Source organism: Equus asinus, chromosome 1 (genome assembly GCF_041296235.1).
Source record: "Equus asinus isolate D_3611 breed Donkey chromosome 1, EquAss-T2T_v2, whole genome shotgun sequence".
Lineage (NCBI taxonomy): Eukaryota > Metazoa > Chordata > Mammalia > Perissodactyla > Equidae > Equus > Equus asinus.
The window spans coordinates 34,709,502-34,726,951 of NC_091790.1; the positions used below are offsets into that span (position 1 = coordinate 34,709,502).

Consider the following 17,450-nt stretch of genomic DNA (forward strand, 5'->3'; position numbering starts at 1 on the left):
ACAAAAATAATGATCTCTTTGTTGTTGAGAATCATTCTTAGAAGAACTGGAATTGGTAGCCATATGTGTAAAACACAGTGTTTTTGGTTTGTTTGTTTAATGGAATTTACATGTGTTACCAAAGCAACTATTTCGGCATTTTTGCATGACATAGACTCTTTTTATAGAATTGTATTTCATAGTATTTGGCATGATATTAAAATTTAGTTTTTTCCCCTAATCCTTTGAATAGAAAAATCAGGGCTTTTTCTACTGTAAGAGACTTTGTACACTGTTCTCTCCCCTTTGGAAATTTTGCCACATGAAAGGTTTTTCTTTAGCCCCTCAAAGTGTTTTGAATTTGTAAAAAGTAGCGCCAATTGGATGCTTTCTTTTTGCAACCTACGATATGGCTAGCTTTTGAATGACATTGATATGAAGCTAAAAATGTTCAAACAGCTTCTTGGATCTGTGTAAAAGAAGCACGTGTATGTGGAATTATCTATTTAATCAACTAAGACAACAGGAAATAATTCCTGAAAACAGAAGAAATTTGGTAACTACTTTTCTAATCTGGTGGAAATACGGGTTGAATTTTGAGCTTCAGCTGCTAGGTCTTTTGATAAAATAAAATGGCATGATCGTTGATGAGGGTTTGTGACACACTTGATTTTTGTAGTAAGAAAAAAATGACATTGCTTAAGGCAGTCAATGAATTATAAATAAATTGAGTGGTTCTGGCAGACGAATGAGTGGAAGATGGTAGTGTCTTTATGCGTTCTTTGCTGAGTTACAGCGAGAATATACTGAGAACCACTAGGAATTTTTATACTGTGTCACTTGATAGGCAGTAACAACACAGGAAGTTCTGCTTTGAGGCTGGAGATGGTGCAAAAGAAAAAAGGCGTAACGCATTACACGGTTCATCCCTTATCCTTGTCAGAGACTTCGTGTATTTCAACTGAACCGTGTCAGGAACATACTTGTGTCCCACAGAGTGCATCGTTTTGGAGTTGGATGGGTTCAGAAGGACGGCGAATGTCATTTCAGTCTTTAAGGAGTTGAAGTTTTCCATCAAGTGCTTTGGTGATGGCATTGTTTAACAGCCAAACCTCTGTGGTTCCAGACTTTGGTCTTCTCCAATCTTGGATAAACGTGTAGAACACTATAATATTACTACCAGAAGGCACACAGATTTCTCTTCTTCACCACCCCCCCTTTTGTTTTTAAGGATGTGTTGAGTGAGAGACTCAACAAGCTGTTTTGGAAGCAAATGAAATATCTAATATAATGATACATTTCCTAGAATTTCTGCCAGAAGCATAAGAAAGGGTCAGGGATTCAAGGTTTACCTGGATATAGTCAATCCCAGTGCTCCCATACAGGACCGTACAGACGTCATCCCAGAGAGAGTTGGTTTCCATTTTGTTAAAGATCAAAAAAGGAAAACTTGTCTTATTCCATCTGGTAATCCATTTGAAAATGTCATTCATTCTTTCAGTCATTCAGCTTGTGTTCACTGAGTACCTGGAATATGCTAAACACTTGCTAAGTCTTGTACATGAGGGTGGGAAGTTGGGTAAGAGCCCACTTCTGAGAGGCTTAACCTGGATATTTGACACTTAAATGGCAGTAGAAAGTGCCAGATCCAGGACAGCTTTCCAGCTATCACCTAAGGTCATTATGACTTCAGAGTCACAAAGTTTTAATGGAAGACTGGTATGGAGGGTGGTAGTAGATGGAAATCACCCATGGCGTTCTCAAGGGAATTGTCTCCATATGCCTCTATCTTGCACTCCAGGCTGAAACAATGCCAGTAGACCACCTCTGGCCTCTGGTCCATTTTTTTGGGAGGTTATCTGAGAAGCCAGGATCATTCCAGGGTCAGACTAACAGTATCTAGTGATTCTCTATCTGACTTCTTTTTTGATGTTGTTTAAGACCTTGAAAGGATTCTTGACAGGATCCCATCCATACTCCTGTTTCCCACCCCCAAGATGAGGGAGAATGAGATTAGCCTCAGAAGAATAGATGCATTCTTCTTCAGGTCATCACCCTTGTGCAGCAAACCAGAACAAGCATCATTTTTCAGTAGTCCAGCTCGTGGTGAAGATAGGCGAGATCTACTGCCCTAGGGAGAATTTTGGTATCAAGCTCTCTCTTTACCCGTGTTCTGCCAAGCTCAGCTCTTAATCACTTGGTAGGACATTTGAGAAATGAATGCATGAGGATCCTTAGGAAGGCAAGTCAATTGAGGTCACTGGGGCTTGGTTTTTAAGATTCCACATCTATAATTAGGCACTTCTTGGCCTCAGGGCCATCATTTATAAAGTGAAGCTTACTTTAAATGAATCCCTAGCCGAGGAAGATTAACTGGGCTAGACTGATTATGATCAGACTTACCAAAATTGGTCTGTAACTATGGGTTAAGCATCTGATGCCACGGCAAAAAGAAGCATTGATACATTTTTTTTTTAAGTGCCTCGAGAGGAAGAGATTTGAGGTAGGCCATCTCCCTGTGGTACCCAGGATGCTAGTCTCTGAGGTGAGGCGCTGCTGGTTGTTAGGGCGACAGGCTAAATGTTTTTTAAAATAACTGTCACAGTCACCTGTGCCTTGCGTTGGACCTAGATAAACCAAATGGAATGTTTCTGCAGTTTAATGCCGCTCCTCATTTCTTGTTGAACCTCTCACAAGAGCTGAGGGAGAAAATTCAGCAGGTGTGTCTTGGGTTTTATGGCTGCCTCCTTACCGTGTTCAAAGGTGCTATTTTTTTTAAGGATAGTTGTAATCTGTTTCAAGATTCAGCCAGTTACATAAGTTATCAAATAAAACACTCTGGCCTAGGTAACGTTTGATTATAATTTGAAATCAAAGGTTTATTCTTTCCTTTTCTTTTGCTCCTTTGAAATGTCTTAAACTTTAAGAGTTCTAGTTTGATTAAATCAGTAAGAATACTATGGGCAAAATATTTGACAAATAAATTACATCTATATATTGATATATACACATATGTGAACATGTATATGTGTATGTATTTACAAATTTATAGCAAAGTATTATTGAGGGGAAGCAAAATATGGACTTCATCTCATACTGAAAACACATTCATTTTGAATGCAACCTGAAAATGAAAAAAATTTCGTTTTCTGTAAAGAATTACATTTTCTCTTGTCGCCAGATTTCTGTTTTATTTTATTTTTATTTATTTATTTATTTTTGAGGAAGATTAGTCCTGAGCTAACATCTGCCACCAATCCTCCTCTTTTGGCTGAGGAAGACTGGCCCTGAGCTAACGTCCATGCCCATCTTCCTCTGCTTTATATGTGGGATACCTGCCACAGCATGGCTTGCCAAGAGATGTGTAGGTCTGCACCTGGGATCCGAACTGGCGAACCCCGGGCCACTGAAGCGGACGGTTAGAACTTAACTGCTGTGCCACTGGGCCGGCCCACCATCTTTCTATTTTAATAGCATTGTGATAACATATAAAACGAAGTTGAGTAAAAATAAGATTTAGTTTTAATAATTACTTAAAAGGAAATGGGGTGACAGAGTTGCTATGATGATCTTTACATGTTAAACAGTGGGTCAACTTTGACAAGATTAGTTTTGATAGGGATATCTGTAAGGTATTTTTCAGGTGAACCAGTGGCTTTCATCAGCTCATCATGTCGACAGTGTGTCCCCCTCTTCCTGATAGGTTAGGTGAACCCAGCTGTTCTGACAGATGATCTATCATAACAGGCCACTAATAAAATAGATAACGCAAGTATTCATGTGCCACGTTCTAAAGACTGTATCTCAGGGAACTCAAGTATACTGTGTGATATTTCTTGAGAAAATTGTATTTCCATTACTCGTTGTCTACAGAAGAAAGAAGGAAGAAGAAATAGAAGCAGCAAGAAGTAGAAGGTTTAAAAATTAAAGCAGATCTCTGTTTATTTCTAATAGTCTCCTGCAGACAGATCTCAGAAGATTCACGCTGGGGATGAAGTCATTCAGGTCAATCAGCAAACTGTGGTGAGTTTGTTCGTTGAGACTTAAAAGTGACTATTTCCCTCTAGAACTTTTAGCTAAATCCAAAGCCATTTTGCTTGAATTTTTTAAATTTGCAGTTTATATCCAGTTTTCCATAATTTCAAGTAGTGCTAAGATGAACATATTTGTATCTGCCTATTTGTACCTACCTTTGTGCTCACAGCTGATTTCCTTGAGAGAAATTCATAGGTCCCATTTTTCTTCATTCATGAGCGACTCTCCTCTCCTCTTTTTCTTTCTTTGAAGGTGGGATGGCAGCTAAAAAATCTGGTGAGAAAATTGAGAGAGAATCCTTCAGGAGTTGTGTTACTGCTGAAGAAGCGCCCCACGGGTACTTTCAACTTTACTCCTGCTCCCCTGAAAAACCTGCGGTGGAAGCCGCCTCTTGTCCAGGTATCTTATCAGTTGCAAACTTTCATCTGGCCTCTCAGCTCCTGAACAATGTCAAATTTCTGATATGTCTCCAAAAAGCAAGATTAAAATTTGAAGGTGATTGATTTCAGGAGTTTGTTTGTATATGCCTAATTATCCCAGAATCCTACTTATATGAAAATATACATTCTAGATTTGCACTGAATAGTTTGGGAGCCACTGGCCACTTGTGAATATTTAAATAGTTGAAATGAAAAGTTCAGTTCCCCAGTCTCACTAGCCACATTTCAGATGTTCAGGAGTTAAGTATGGCTAATGGCTGTCATGATCATTGCAGCAAATTCATTCTAGTCTTTCTTCTCTCTCTTTTCAAAAGCACAGTTAGATAAATGTGTACAGTTTGAACGCTCACCTTAGAGCACCTGGGACATGGGGTTGAGTCCTTAGCAGAGGTTTACCGCAGCAGGGGTAGGGACTGTGGGAGTAAAATACCCAGCAGAGAGCTGTATCACTCCCTTGTTTAGAACTGGCAGTCTTGGGTGATAATACAAAGCAGACCGACTTTTAGTGAATTTTATTATTTAAATTCTCTCCAACAATACACTCCTTTATTGCCTACACCTGGGTGGACCATGCTCCTTGGCCAACCCCCCTCGTTATGCCGTGGGTCCTAAGTGTTTATTTCATAAACTGTAAATGAAAAGCAATGACGTTTTAATGCCCTTTTATAAGACTGAGATTACAATTTATATGTAACTGTCTTGCAATTTATATGTAACTGTGATTTTATTGTACATCCTCAAGTAGAAGGAACAGTAGGAGTCTCAAGCTATCAATTTGGACATTTCATGATACATAGAACACTGGAAATATGCCTACATGAGTACATTAATAGGGGAGAGTGTTAAAAATAAATAATAGGTTGTGGAGCGTGGAGCAAGGAGGGGGGACAAATAATTAAAATCACTTCCGAAATAATAACCGAGCATATCCATTGACCCCCAGCTGCTTATACTTGCGTCACTCAGTATAAGGTGTACTTGTAAATTTTGGGGGAATTCTCAGAATGTGTTACTTAACATCGAGAGATCTTAATTCATCATCAATAGTTGGAGTATCTGCTGCATGCTGGCTCTGCCAGCTACTTGGTACATGGGATAAATGTATGGTTCTGAAGAAGGGGAGATGGGTATGGACTGGGTAGGTGAAGGGACCTCTTCTCGAGGAGGTGGGAGCACTTTGGAACCTGGAAGGCTAGGTGGGATTTGACAGATGGGAGGCCATGTCATGGAGATGAATGGTATTCTCTCTTTTTGGTGAGGAAGGTTGGCACTGAGCTAACATCTGTGCCAATCTTCCTCTGTTTTGTATGTCGGATGCCACCACAGCATGGCTTGATGAGTGGGGTAGGTCTACGGTTGGGATCCAAACTCATGAACCAGGGCTGCCAAAGCAGAGCACACAGAACTCAACCACTACACCACTGGGCCAGCCTCAAGAATGCTATCCTTTTTTTTTCCTGAGGAAGAGTTGCCGTGAGCTAACATCCGTGCCAATCCTCCTCTATTTTTTTATATGTGGGACACCTCCACAGTGTGGCTGGTGAGTGGAGTAGGTCTGCACCTGGGATCTGAACCTGCAAACTCCCGCTGCCAAAGCAGAGTGCGTGGAACTTTAACCACCGGGCCACGGCACCAGGCCCAAGAATGCTTAAGACACACACCTGCAAACTGTGGGTATGCTGCCATCAGCAAAGGGTGGTGTCTTAGACAAGGTTTCCTAAGCAGAATCTGTGACCGAGATTTTTGTGAAAGTGATTTTTGAGGGCACGTGCTTCAGGTAAAACTTGTAAGGGAGGGAGGGAAGCAGAATAAGGAAGGGAAGCCAGCAAGGTGCTGTCTTAGGTAAGTGTAGGCTTGGCATGTTATACAGGTGTGACCACACAGTGATGGGCTCCAGTAGCTGTCCTCGGGAGAGGCAGCTGTCAGCTGAGGGCTGAACGGAGAAGGAGGCAGCTGTGAGCTTTCAGTAAGTGACACTCGTGGTAGCGGGTTCGCTGGCGGGCAGAGGGGCCCTGAGTAGGCACCGTAGCCCACTGTAGGAGTGAGTAGATCTCTCCCTGGGGCAGAGGGCAGGACAGAAAGCTGGGCTTCTGGGCTGAGATGGCACAGAGTGCCCGGCTAAGGAGCATGGCCTTCGTCCTACAGGTGCCATGTTGGTGGTGGTTTTTTACATTAATATCTGCATTACTTTGCTAGGGCTGCCATAACAAAGTCCCACAGGCTGGGGGCCTAAAACAAAAGTTTATTTTCTCACAGTTCTGGAGGCTCGAAGTCTAAGATCAAGATATCAGCAGGATTGGCTTCTTCTGAGGCCTCTCTCCTTGGCTCGTAGACCGCCACCTTTTCCCTCTGTCCGACATGGTCCTTCCCCTGTGTGTGTGTGTCCTAATCGCCTCTTCTTATAGGGACACCAGTCATACTGTATTAGGGCCACCCCTAATGACCTCATTTCAGCTTAACTCAGTCAACCAAATACAGTCACGTCCCGAGGTCCTGGAGGTTAGGACTTCAACATGGGAGTTTTGAGGGGGTCACAGTTCAGCCCATGACACTGTCTAGACACAAGACATACCAGGTGGGAGCTGCTGCACGTCTAGATGATGGGTGATGAGGTTCTTTTGGGTGAGGCTGGTGACAGGGGCGATTCCAGTGAAATATTAATGCAAGAGGCCATTTGGAAGAAGCATCAAAAAGACTCACAAAACAGCACATAGTGGTTAGGAGGGGGTGTCTGGAGTTGAACCCCTGGAGTTCCAATCCCAGCTTTGCCATTTATTAGCTAGGAGATGTTAGACATGGTATTTAATCCTCTAAACCTCCCTCCTGATTATTAGTGTTGACTGTTAGAAAGCCTTTGTGCTAAGGGATGAGGAAGGCAAGCCAAGCAGGTGTGAAATGTGACTGTGAACATGAGTCATGATATCGGTGACAGAAATTAGAACATCAGGAAAGAGCCGCCTGGAAGACAGAGATGATGGGTCTTTTAGGCATCAGTGAGTTTGAAGTGATAGAGGAAAATTCAAGTAGATGTGTTCAGAAGGTAAGTGAAAATTATTTCAAAGCACAGGCTAGAGTTAGTCCCTTGACCCCTGGAAACTCAGGAAGGGACACAAGTTCGTCTTTTCCAGTTTTGTCTGCCTTCCTGCCGAGTTCCACTAACTGAAGTTTGGGCAAGAGGTGATGGTGAGAGATGAGACACCGAACTTTGCTTCTGACCCAGGGAGAGAACCACCATCAAAATGCAGAGGTCGTTTTACAGTTTAGCTACCAACTGTTCTCGCGATGCGTCGGGATATTTTCAGAATATAAACTCTGGTCGACCAGTACTCCGCAGACGTTCTCAGCTCCCTACCTGGGCGTTGCTCTGTGTCTCATTCTTCAGGGTCCTTTGTGCCTGGGTGCCCACCTCTCCTTTAATTCTTGTCAACATCATTAGAGTTGTCCTGTCACAAAAAGGTGTTCCACGTTCTGTTTTTAGGCCACAGTCCTGGTAAATGAGGATTATTGGTGCAGAAGTAGTCATCAGTGTTGCTTTTGGAGAGTTCCTGTTCTGTGTAAATGTTTCAATTCACTTTGGCTTCTACTTGTCGAGGGCCTGGATTCTGGCCCCGTGCTTCAGACACCGTCTAAGATTGGCAGATTGAGATGTTCATCAATTACGTATTGACTAGAGTTGACAGACTGTACGATAGTGGCCAACATCCAGGATATGGGGATTATGTTTCTCTGTGCCTTGGGGTCTCCCCCAAAAACGGGGCTGTCACTGTGAACACTGGCTATCCCAGTCCTTCTAGTCCTTAGATCTCGTTCACAGTCTTACTTCGGGGAGCCTTAAGGGTCTTGCATCACCGTCTGGGCTAGATAGGGTTTGAGGTACCTTTTTATGTCCATCCAGGCCCGAGCACAGTTCTCATGTGGTGCCTCCATTTCACCGAGCATTGACTTCGTGCCTTGACTCCGATTTCCTTGCTGTTCCTGTCCCAACCAGAAAACACTGACCGTTGTTGTTAGACTGTAAAAGAGAGAAGATTGAAGTTCTTACACAAGATTTTAAAAAACAGGTTCTTGGAGACCAATGACATAATTAAAGTGAAGCTGTGTGGATTTAAAATTTAACTCATATGTCTGTGTGTATGTCTATCATACTAAATTAAACAGCACAAGGGTTGCACACTTACTGTGTGACAAGCAATGTGCTAAGCCAGTTACATGTATTATATCACTTAATTCTCACAGCTACCCTGTGTGGGTACTATTCTTGTCCCCATTTGTTCCCATTTTATAGATGAGACACAGAGAAGTTAAGTAATTTGCCCAGGGATACACAGCTAATAAGAGGTAGCACCAGGGTGGCACCCAGACAGTCTGAGCCCACACTCCTAGTCAGTGGAAGCATTGTTAGTGATTTGTATGAATGAACTCATTTAATCCTCACTGCAACCCTATGCAAGAGGTAGTGTCAGTGTGGCTGTTTTTCAGAGGAGGAAACTGAGGCACAGGTGTTTAAGTGATTGTCTTAGAGCTAGAATTCTAACCCGGGCAGCTGGCTCCCGAGCCTCTGCTTCCCACTGTGCATCTAGTCTTTCAAAACTCCCAGGGAATTCTGAGTGTCTCAAAGAAGAATGCAGTTGAATGTGGCTCGTAGCTGTAAACACGTGAATGACCTCATTCCCTGTTTCCACAGGGGCCGGTGTTGGTTTTGGGGAGGAGGAAGCGTGTACGAAGAATAATCTTCAATTCAACCTTCACCCTTTTGCCTATTTCAGACCTCACCTCCACCCACGACAACCCAGTCCCCTGAAAGCACTATGGATACCTCGCTGAAGAAGGAGAAGCCAGCCATCCTGGATCTTTATATTCCTCCTCCACCGGCCGTTCCCTACTCTCCCCGGTACGTCCTTGTCCTTTCCGTGATGTGCACGTCTCCTGAGCATGGAGATTCTAAGTGGCGGTGTGAAGACCACGAGGATCTTGAGAGGACAGGTCGCTAAACTCCAGTGTGACAGGGCTGAGTCTTGAAATTTCTGTTAAGAAGTGTGATCCTGGGGTGGCAGTTGGGGGGAAAGGTTGAAGGTGGTCAAAAGATACAAAATTCCAGTTAAAAAATAAGTCTTGGGGTGTAACGTACAGCATGGTGACTACTGTTAGCAATACTATATTGTATATTTTGACAGTTGCTAAGAGTGTAGATCTTAAATGTTCTCACTACGGGGGAGGAAAGAATTTCTAACTGTCTGTGGTGATGGGTGTTAACTACACTTACCGTGGTGATCATTTCTCCATACAGTCCCTCAGCATCTGCAGGGGATTGGGTCCAGGAACCCCCTCCATAACCAAATCCACGGATGCTCAAGTCCTTGTGTCAAATGGCTTAGGACGATGGATACAGAGGGCTGAGTGGACATACATAAGGCATTATGTTTTACACCTAAAATCAATACAGTGTTATATGTCAATTATATCTCAATAAAACTGGGTGGAAGAATGTGATCCTTTAGGGAAAAGTGTAGGTTCAATGGGTCTTGAGGCTGCACAGTTTGGTGGGGGAGGGCCGTTTACGAAGGCATGTGCTCTTGGCATGCATGGTTTGGACTCCTCCTCGGGCCTCTCAAGGGGCTGTTTGGGGGTCCCTGAAGCTGAAGTTTTATTAGTGACATGGCAAATTCATCTTTGGGAAGGAAGATAATAACTATTTCTGTGAGGTTAAAGGTACAGCTTTATTTTGCTGAGAGAGATGTGTTCTTCACAGAACTTAAAAAAATATGTGAATGTGGGTGTGGACACTATATTTGCATGTGTGTGTGTCTCTTGTAAAGTCTTAAAGATCATTGCTTTCTTAATGGCTTGCTTAAACGTTATATGGTGCAATAAGATGGACATATTAGATGTTCTCTAGGGGATAATTTAGGTCTGAAATAAAGGCTTATTTATATCAATTTACATATTTACATATGCTGGTAAAACTAGAGAATCTCACTCATTTATTCAACATACTTATTGAGCATCGGGCCTGAGTTACCACCTTACATAAAACAGACATGGTTCTTGCCCCAAGAGAATGGCCAATGTCTTGGTCAGCCGTTCAGGAATAAACTGAGAAATATGTAATTATGTTATAATATTTCATAAGACAAAGTCTGAGCTGAACTTACTGTGATGTTTTACTTTGGAGTTTTTTATTTGTTTGTTTTTGTGCTAAGCTGAGCTGTTTGCTTCTGTTGTGTTTCTCCCCTGGGCACAAGGAAGAATTACAGTCATTTTCCTCTCCCTTGAGTCTTGGTTTGCCCAGAACTGATTGCGGCAGGTAGAGCAGTTGCCTTAGGAGCTCAGAGGCCTTCTGGTTGGCGGACAAGACTCTTCCTTGTATTCACAGACCAGAGTCCTGTGGCCACGGGGTCCTAAGTTTGTCTAAAGCTACAGGGAGTTGTTGCCCCTACACATGAACAATACGAGTTTCACTGATGACCAGTGTCTGGATTATTCTATCAGACATTGTAGGGAGGACCCTCCCAACTCCTGAACCCTGAATATTCTTGTGTGGGTCTCAGTGAGGCGTCACAGGAGCAGTGGTAAGAAAAAGGATGTGTACACAGTGAGGAGTAGGGGACCTGAGGCTTTTAATCTTCTTAGGGGAGACACATGCGCACACACGTACACACCCATCATTTTTTGCTTGAGGTAACATTGGTTTCTAATATTATATAAATTTCGGGTGAACATCATTATATTTTGATTTCCGTGTAGACTACATCGTGTTCACCACCCAAAGACTAATTACCATCCATCACCATGCACACGTGCCCTTTTAGTGCTTGGCCCTCCCTGCACCCCCCTTCCCCTCTGGTAACCACCAGTCTCATCTCTATGAATATTTTCTGAGGAACAAAACTGCAAATGGTTACAGAGAAAAAGTTGGGAGTCATGAAAACTTTGTGAACTGGGAAGTTATATGCCAGACTTAAAATGTAGGAGACAGATTCATGGGGCCAAGGGGTGTGCAGACAGCAGGCTTACTGGGAATACCAGTAGACAAGGGTGATTAGATTATTTTTGGACTCAGTTGATTCTGTAGTTTTTGCAGTGATTACCTAATGGAATTTACTAAATGCAAAAAATTTAACCAGCCAGTAACTTGGACTCAACTGAAATTAAGTTGTATTGTGAGCTGACATTTAGGTAGAGTTAAGTTGGACTCAGTGATCTGACTTTGGCTGGTTTCCGTACTTAGTTCAGAAATCAGACACTCTCCGTTGGGTACTATAAAGGCCCCTTTGTATTTTTTGATGTAACTTTCAAATCTAACAACTCCATTACACGTCAGGTGTCTTCTTGGCTGGATCTTTGCAATGACATTACTCTTGGCATGAGAAAAATGGTTCGAGGGAACATACCTTACCTTGTAATTCCTGTAGTAAATAGGAGATTCAATTATGGGACAGAGGTACAGGGAAAATAGAGCTATCTTTTCAAAAGTATATTTGTACCATTTAGACCTCTATAAAAAAAATTTCATTTTCTCTTATTTCATAGGATCATGGCATCTATTCTCATTTAACAGGATCTCTATGTATTTGAGGGGCAACTGGGATTGAAAAAGTCATGCTTTTTCCTCCCGTGAAAGAGGAGGATTTAAATTTTCTCATGTGTGCAGGAGGCAGTAAGTCTCTGCTTCCTCAGATGAGAGGAGCTTTGAGAACAACTTAATTATCGCCCATCATCTTCCAGGGATGAGAACGGAAGTTTTCTTTATGGAGGATTCAGTAAGTGTAAACAGCCGTTGCCGGGTCCTAAGGGTTCAGAGTCCCCCAATTCCTTCTTGGACCAGGAAAGCCGAAGACGCAGATTTACCATCGCTGACTCGGATCAGTTGCCTGGGTATTCGGTGGAAAGCAATGTTCTGCCCACAAAAATGAGAGAGAAAACACCATCTTATGGTACGTTTCCGAGTGTTTGTTTTGTTCTGCCGTTGGCTTTTTCTTCTCTTCCCCACCCCCTAACTTTTTTGGAACTGTTGGATGAATTTGGCATACTTTACGGGTAATCCGAGGAAAACATAAACCTCAATGAAATTCTAAGTATGAGACCTTTCTGCGTCTCTGAAGCACAGCCTTGTTGAGTCATCACTCTGCCTGGCATCAAAGCCCAGCGGGGTGAGATCACGTTACAGTTTTAACTTTCAGTGCCTGGGTTCTAACTTGGAGTTGCTCTGCTCTGTATACCCGCAGACACAAGTTCAGAACGCCCCTGCCCTCATTGCTTGCTTTGGAAAGACGATGCCTTAAAATACTTTCCTGGTTTTAAAATATGTTCTTGCTTATGCTTAAGGGATTGTCATATTGGTGGTGGCAGAAGGGGGAGGGTTTCCTAAGTTATAACTAAAGGGGAGGATTCGCTAATGTCCAAAATCCCTGTCGACTTGTCGCTTTCCTTCCCCTCTCTCTGAAGGCAAGCCCCGGCCTCTGTCCATGCCTGCGGATGGGAGCTGGATGGGGATTGTGGACCCTTTTGCAAGACCTCGAGGTCATGGGAGGAAAGGTGAGATTAACTTAAGCAAATAGCTCCAAATAGGGAGTCAAAAGACCCAGGCCTTACTTTCAGCCCTATTCCTAAATGTATTGCAATAACTGGATAGAGGCCTTAGTCTGTCTGAGTCCCATCTTCTCATTTATAAAGTCAGGAATGCTGAAGATCTCTAAGGTCCCCCCTATTTCTAGAATAGCAGAATTATATAGTCCTAGTTAGTGATCATAAATGTCCTCATTAGTATTGTGTGTTTTTAAAAGGCTGTAGACACTGATGGTCCAATTTCTAAACAAGTAGAGATACATTATTCAATCTCCTCCTAAATTTTCTGACTATTATTATTGGAGTCTGATTTTTGATGAACAGACATGGATTGTTTTGGTCCCATATCCTTCTTGTGTTAGAGAGTAATTGCTATGGGAAAAGAAATTTGTATTTAATTCACTTTGCTATTAAAGTTAGTAGTTATTACCCTCATCTTGAGGGAAATGTTTATAAATATTCTTATTTTTTGCCAGATCATATTTGATTATCGATGCTGGCAGGACAATATAACATTGCTTTTGCAGTGCTAAAACAGAGAAAGTTAGAGTACAGGAGACCTTAGGTAGTAAAAGGAAGAAGAAATAAATTTTGGAGGCCCAACTTCCAAAGCAATCAACCCCTGCCATCTCCCCGGGACTGGGTCAAGTTTGTCATCCAAACACCCCTACCACCTGGATTATGCCAATGAGGAAAAGGAAGAGGACACCTGGCTAAGGTCCAAGATACCCTTAGTTGACATGTGAAAATTTCTGGAGCAGTCAGCAGGTGGCAGGGCTGTCCTTTGTTTAGATTTAGAAATGTCAGTGTCTTCATTGCCATTCTTTTAGCCTTTTGAGCGTCCATGTAGCCTTTTATTTCCTTCATATGTTAAGAGTTGGGGGTGGGGGTAAGGAACGTGAAATCGAGATATGAAGAAAATACTGGATGCCCTATCTCACCTTCCACATTTTTCTTCTGTGGTCATTTTAGAATGAAAGGTTTCCTCACAATGGGCACTTAAAAAAAAACAGCTTTATTGAGGTATAACTCACATACCATAAATGCTCATCCTTTAAAGTGTAGTTTAGTGGTTTCTGGTACATTCATAGAGTTGTGCATCCATCACCACTATCTAATTCCAGAACATTTTATCACATCAAAAAGAAACCCCAGGGGCTGGCCCCGTGGCCGAGTGGTTAAGTTCGCGAGCTGCGCTGCAGGCGGCCCAGTGTTTCGTTAGTTCGAATCCTGGGCGCGGACATGGCACTGCTCATCAGACCACGCTGAGGCAGCGTCCCACATGCCACAACTAGAAGAACCCACAACGAAGAATACACAACTATGTACCTGGGGGCTTAAGGGAAAAAATAAAAAAATCTTAAAAAAAAATACTCAGCTTTAAAAAAAAAAAAAAGAAACCCCAGACCCATTAGCTGTCAGTCCACATTCCCTCCTCCTTCGGTCCCTGGCAGCCACTAATCTACTTTCTGTCTCTGTGGATTTGCCTATTCTGGATGTTTCATATACAGACTTGTACGATATGTCGCGTTTTGACAATGAGAACTTTTTAAAAGTAACTTTTTCAATTTGATTACAAAAGCGAAACAAGTAGTTTAAAAACATCTAGAAAGTACAAGAAAATAAGACTCAACTGTAATCTGCTTCCCCAACCTAGAAATAATTACTCTGAATTTTTGTGTATCTTCCAGTTATTGCTATATTTACTTATTAGACACTTGGAAAAAATGTGCAAAATGGAAGAAATAGATGTTCAATAATACTATGTAAGGTGAATGTTATCTGGAACATTTTTTTTTAAATAGCTGCGTTAGTCATCCATCTTAATGACGATAGCATCTATTGATTCAGTCTGCTATGTTGTTGGACATTTATTTTCTGTCCCCCCCTCCCCAATTATAAATAGTGCTCCAGAAAGCATCCTTGTATGTAGATCTTCACGCATTTTTAGGAGTGGAATTTCTGAATCAAAAGAATGTTATGTGTTGCCAAAGTGCCCTGCATTTTAAATTTCTATTCTGTTTCTTAAACAGCACCCCCCTCATCCCAAAGAATCTACTGACGTTTAGGGTGGGGTCATTCTTCCTTGTTTGGAAATGTCCCGAGCATTGCAGAGCAGTAAAATCTTTGAACCTCATCCATTAAAGGTGAATAGAGCCTGGCTTTCATTCAGGATGACACTTAAAGGTGCCCCCACCTTTTTAAATGCTCCTTAGGGATGCTCCAGGATAAGGACCACTGTTCTAGAAGTATGTGTGACATGCTGCCTGCATAGATCATGGACAGATGGGGAAGGAGTGATAGAATTACGTGGCTTTCTCTCTTTGTCTTTTGATTTCAAGTGAAATTATGAAAATTCTGACACTGCTAAGGAAGCGCCAGCATGCTGTGAATCTGTTCTGCCCTTCGTTACCTCTTAGGTGTGAAAGCAACCTGAAGTATGATGAACCTCTACCATTTCTGCTTTCTAACACCAGTGGGGTGGGCCTGGCCATCTTCGAGGCCCTGTAGCCCCTCCCAGGGAGGAGGGCAGGGTGTGTTACCCACTTTCAGAGGGCGTCAGAAGTCTGAGCAGGCTGCGGGCCGCTGAACAGCAGTGGGCAGTGGACGGGTTATTTTAATGCACTCGTGGGCTTTGTCTGCAAACAGGTGAGGACGCCCTTTGCCGGTATTTCAGCAATGAGCGGATCCCTCCGATCATCGAAGAAAGCGCCTCTCCTCCCTACCGTTTCTCAAGACCCACGCCGGAGAGGCAGCTGGTCCGAGGCGCAGACTACATCCGAGGGAGCAGGTGCTACATCAGTTCAGATCTCCATAGCAGCGCCACGATTCCATTCCAGGAGGAAGGGACCAAAAAGAAAGCCGGCTCCTCCGCAGCCAAGTCCTCTTCTACAGAGCCGTCCCTGCTGGTCAGCTGGTTTACTCGCCTGAAACTGTTGACTCACTGAGCCCGGCCCTTCCTGGACTCCTCAGTGGCTCCTGCTACCAAGTGCCTTGCTCCTTCAGCTGACGACCTGCTCTGATTTCACCCACAGTATTATGTAGCGACCTTATACGATTTCATTTTTTGTTTTGAAAGTTGCTTACTGCCTTTCTTGGAATTTTGAAGTAAATGAATGGGAACAAATCCAGAGGATCTGAGATGCTGGTTTGTGGAGACAGGAGGAGAGAAATGGGTAGAGTCTGCTTTTCTTGCTTCCTTAGGGTCGGAACACAGAGACACACTCACTCTGTAAACTGGAGCCTCGCCAGGAATGTTTTGGTCATTAGAAGGAACTGGGGCATTGTTTGTTTTTGGGAGTGGGACTAAAATTGGTGGCCATTGTCACACAGATGTGTTGGTTTGTGGTCCAACTTCTTCACCTGAAAAAGCTAGTGGAGAAAACATTTTTTGTTTTGATTTTTCAAGCTATATACCGTATTTGTAAGTGTAGCAGCTTTGACTTTGAAGTAAGATGTGGCAAGTGTCTGATATTCTTTCAAAGCAGAGGTTTACGTTTAGACCTGTTACACTTGGTTAATCCCCTTTTCATAATGATCTCTCAGTATAGGTCAATTAATACAGAAACACAGGGACACATTTAGATAGGGCTTGTTACACACCAAGAAGTTTATGGTTATTTGTGAGGGGTGTCGTTGTTATCGTTATATATTATTATCTTTAAGGAGAAAGAAAGATTTATAAGATTTGCTGACAGCCAAAGTATCATTCAGAAAGATGAAGCAACAATACTTAGGTTTATGAGAGATACATCAGTTTTGCATTTTGACCTGTTCAATGTCTATCTTCCAGAAAAGAATGGACAGTTCTTTAAAATTGTACACATTTTGCTAATTAGAAATTTCTCGGAAAGTCTCATGGTCACTAATTTTCAACTAGCATTAGCTATTTTGGATAAGCGTGTCTGGATATTAACTCCTGTTTAAACTGAATGTATGATATTTTGTTAGAATGGAAAAGTGCTATCTTGTTAATTTAAGTGTTTTAAATATAGTTGTATATTTTTCTTACTCCTAGTCACATGTAATTGAAATATTTCTGTTTTGCGTCACTGACAAAGCTAATGAAAAAGAGTGTTCAAAGTGTTTTCAGATTCACAAGTGGCCACCATGGGCCACTTAATTAAAAAGCAAAATGGGGTGTGTCAGGTGGCGCAGTGGTTAATTCATGTGCTCTGCTTCCGTGGCCCAGGGTTCACAGGTTCAGATCCCAGGTACGAACCCACACACTGCTCATCAAGCCATGCTTCGGTGGTGTCCCATATACAAAATAGAGGAAGATTGGCACAGATGTGAGCTCAGGGGCAATCTTCTTCACCAAAAAAAATAAAAGCAAAAATAAACCCTCCCAAACATTTTGGGATTTTATGGATTAGAAACAGGGACATTGAGGAAGTGCGTGGAAAGTAAAATTACATTCGGGGAATTTTC

At 42.5% G+C, this 17,450-nt stretch overlaps 1 protein-coding gene across 1 annotated transcript in view; it reads left to right on the forward strand.

Moving 5' to 3' along the window:
* Nucleotides 1-17,036, forward strand: part of CNKSR3 (CNKSR family member 3) — an 86,914-nt gene extending 69,878 nt beyond the window's left edge. The window contains exons 8-13 of the mRNA XM_070486325.1: nt 3,934-4,002; nt 4,267-4,413; nt 9,221-9,345; nt 12,180-12,388; nt 12,900-12,989; nt 15,669-17,036. Of these exons, the coding sequence (XP_070342426.1) occupies nt 3,934-4,002; nt 4,267-4,413; nt 9,221-9,345; nt 12,180-12,388; nt 12,900-12,989; nt 15,669-15,967 (939 nt within the window). The 3' untranslated portion in view covers nt 15,968-17,036. The remainder of the gene's footprint in view (nt 1-3,933; nt 4,003-4,266; nt 4,414-9,220; nt 9,346-12,179; nt 12,389-12,899; nt 12,990-15,668) is intronic.
* Nucleotides 17,037-17,450: the final 414 nt, after the last annotated feature.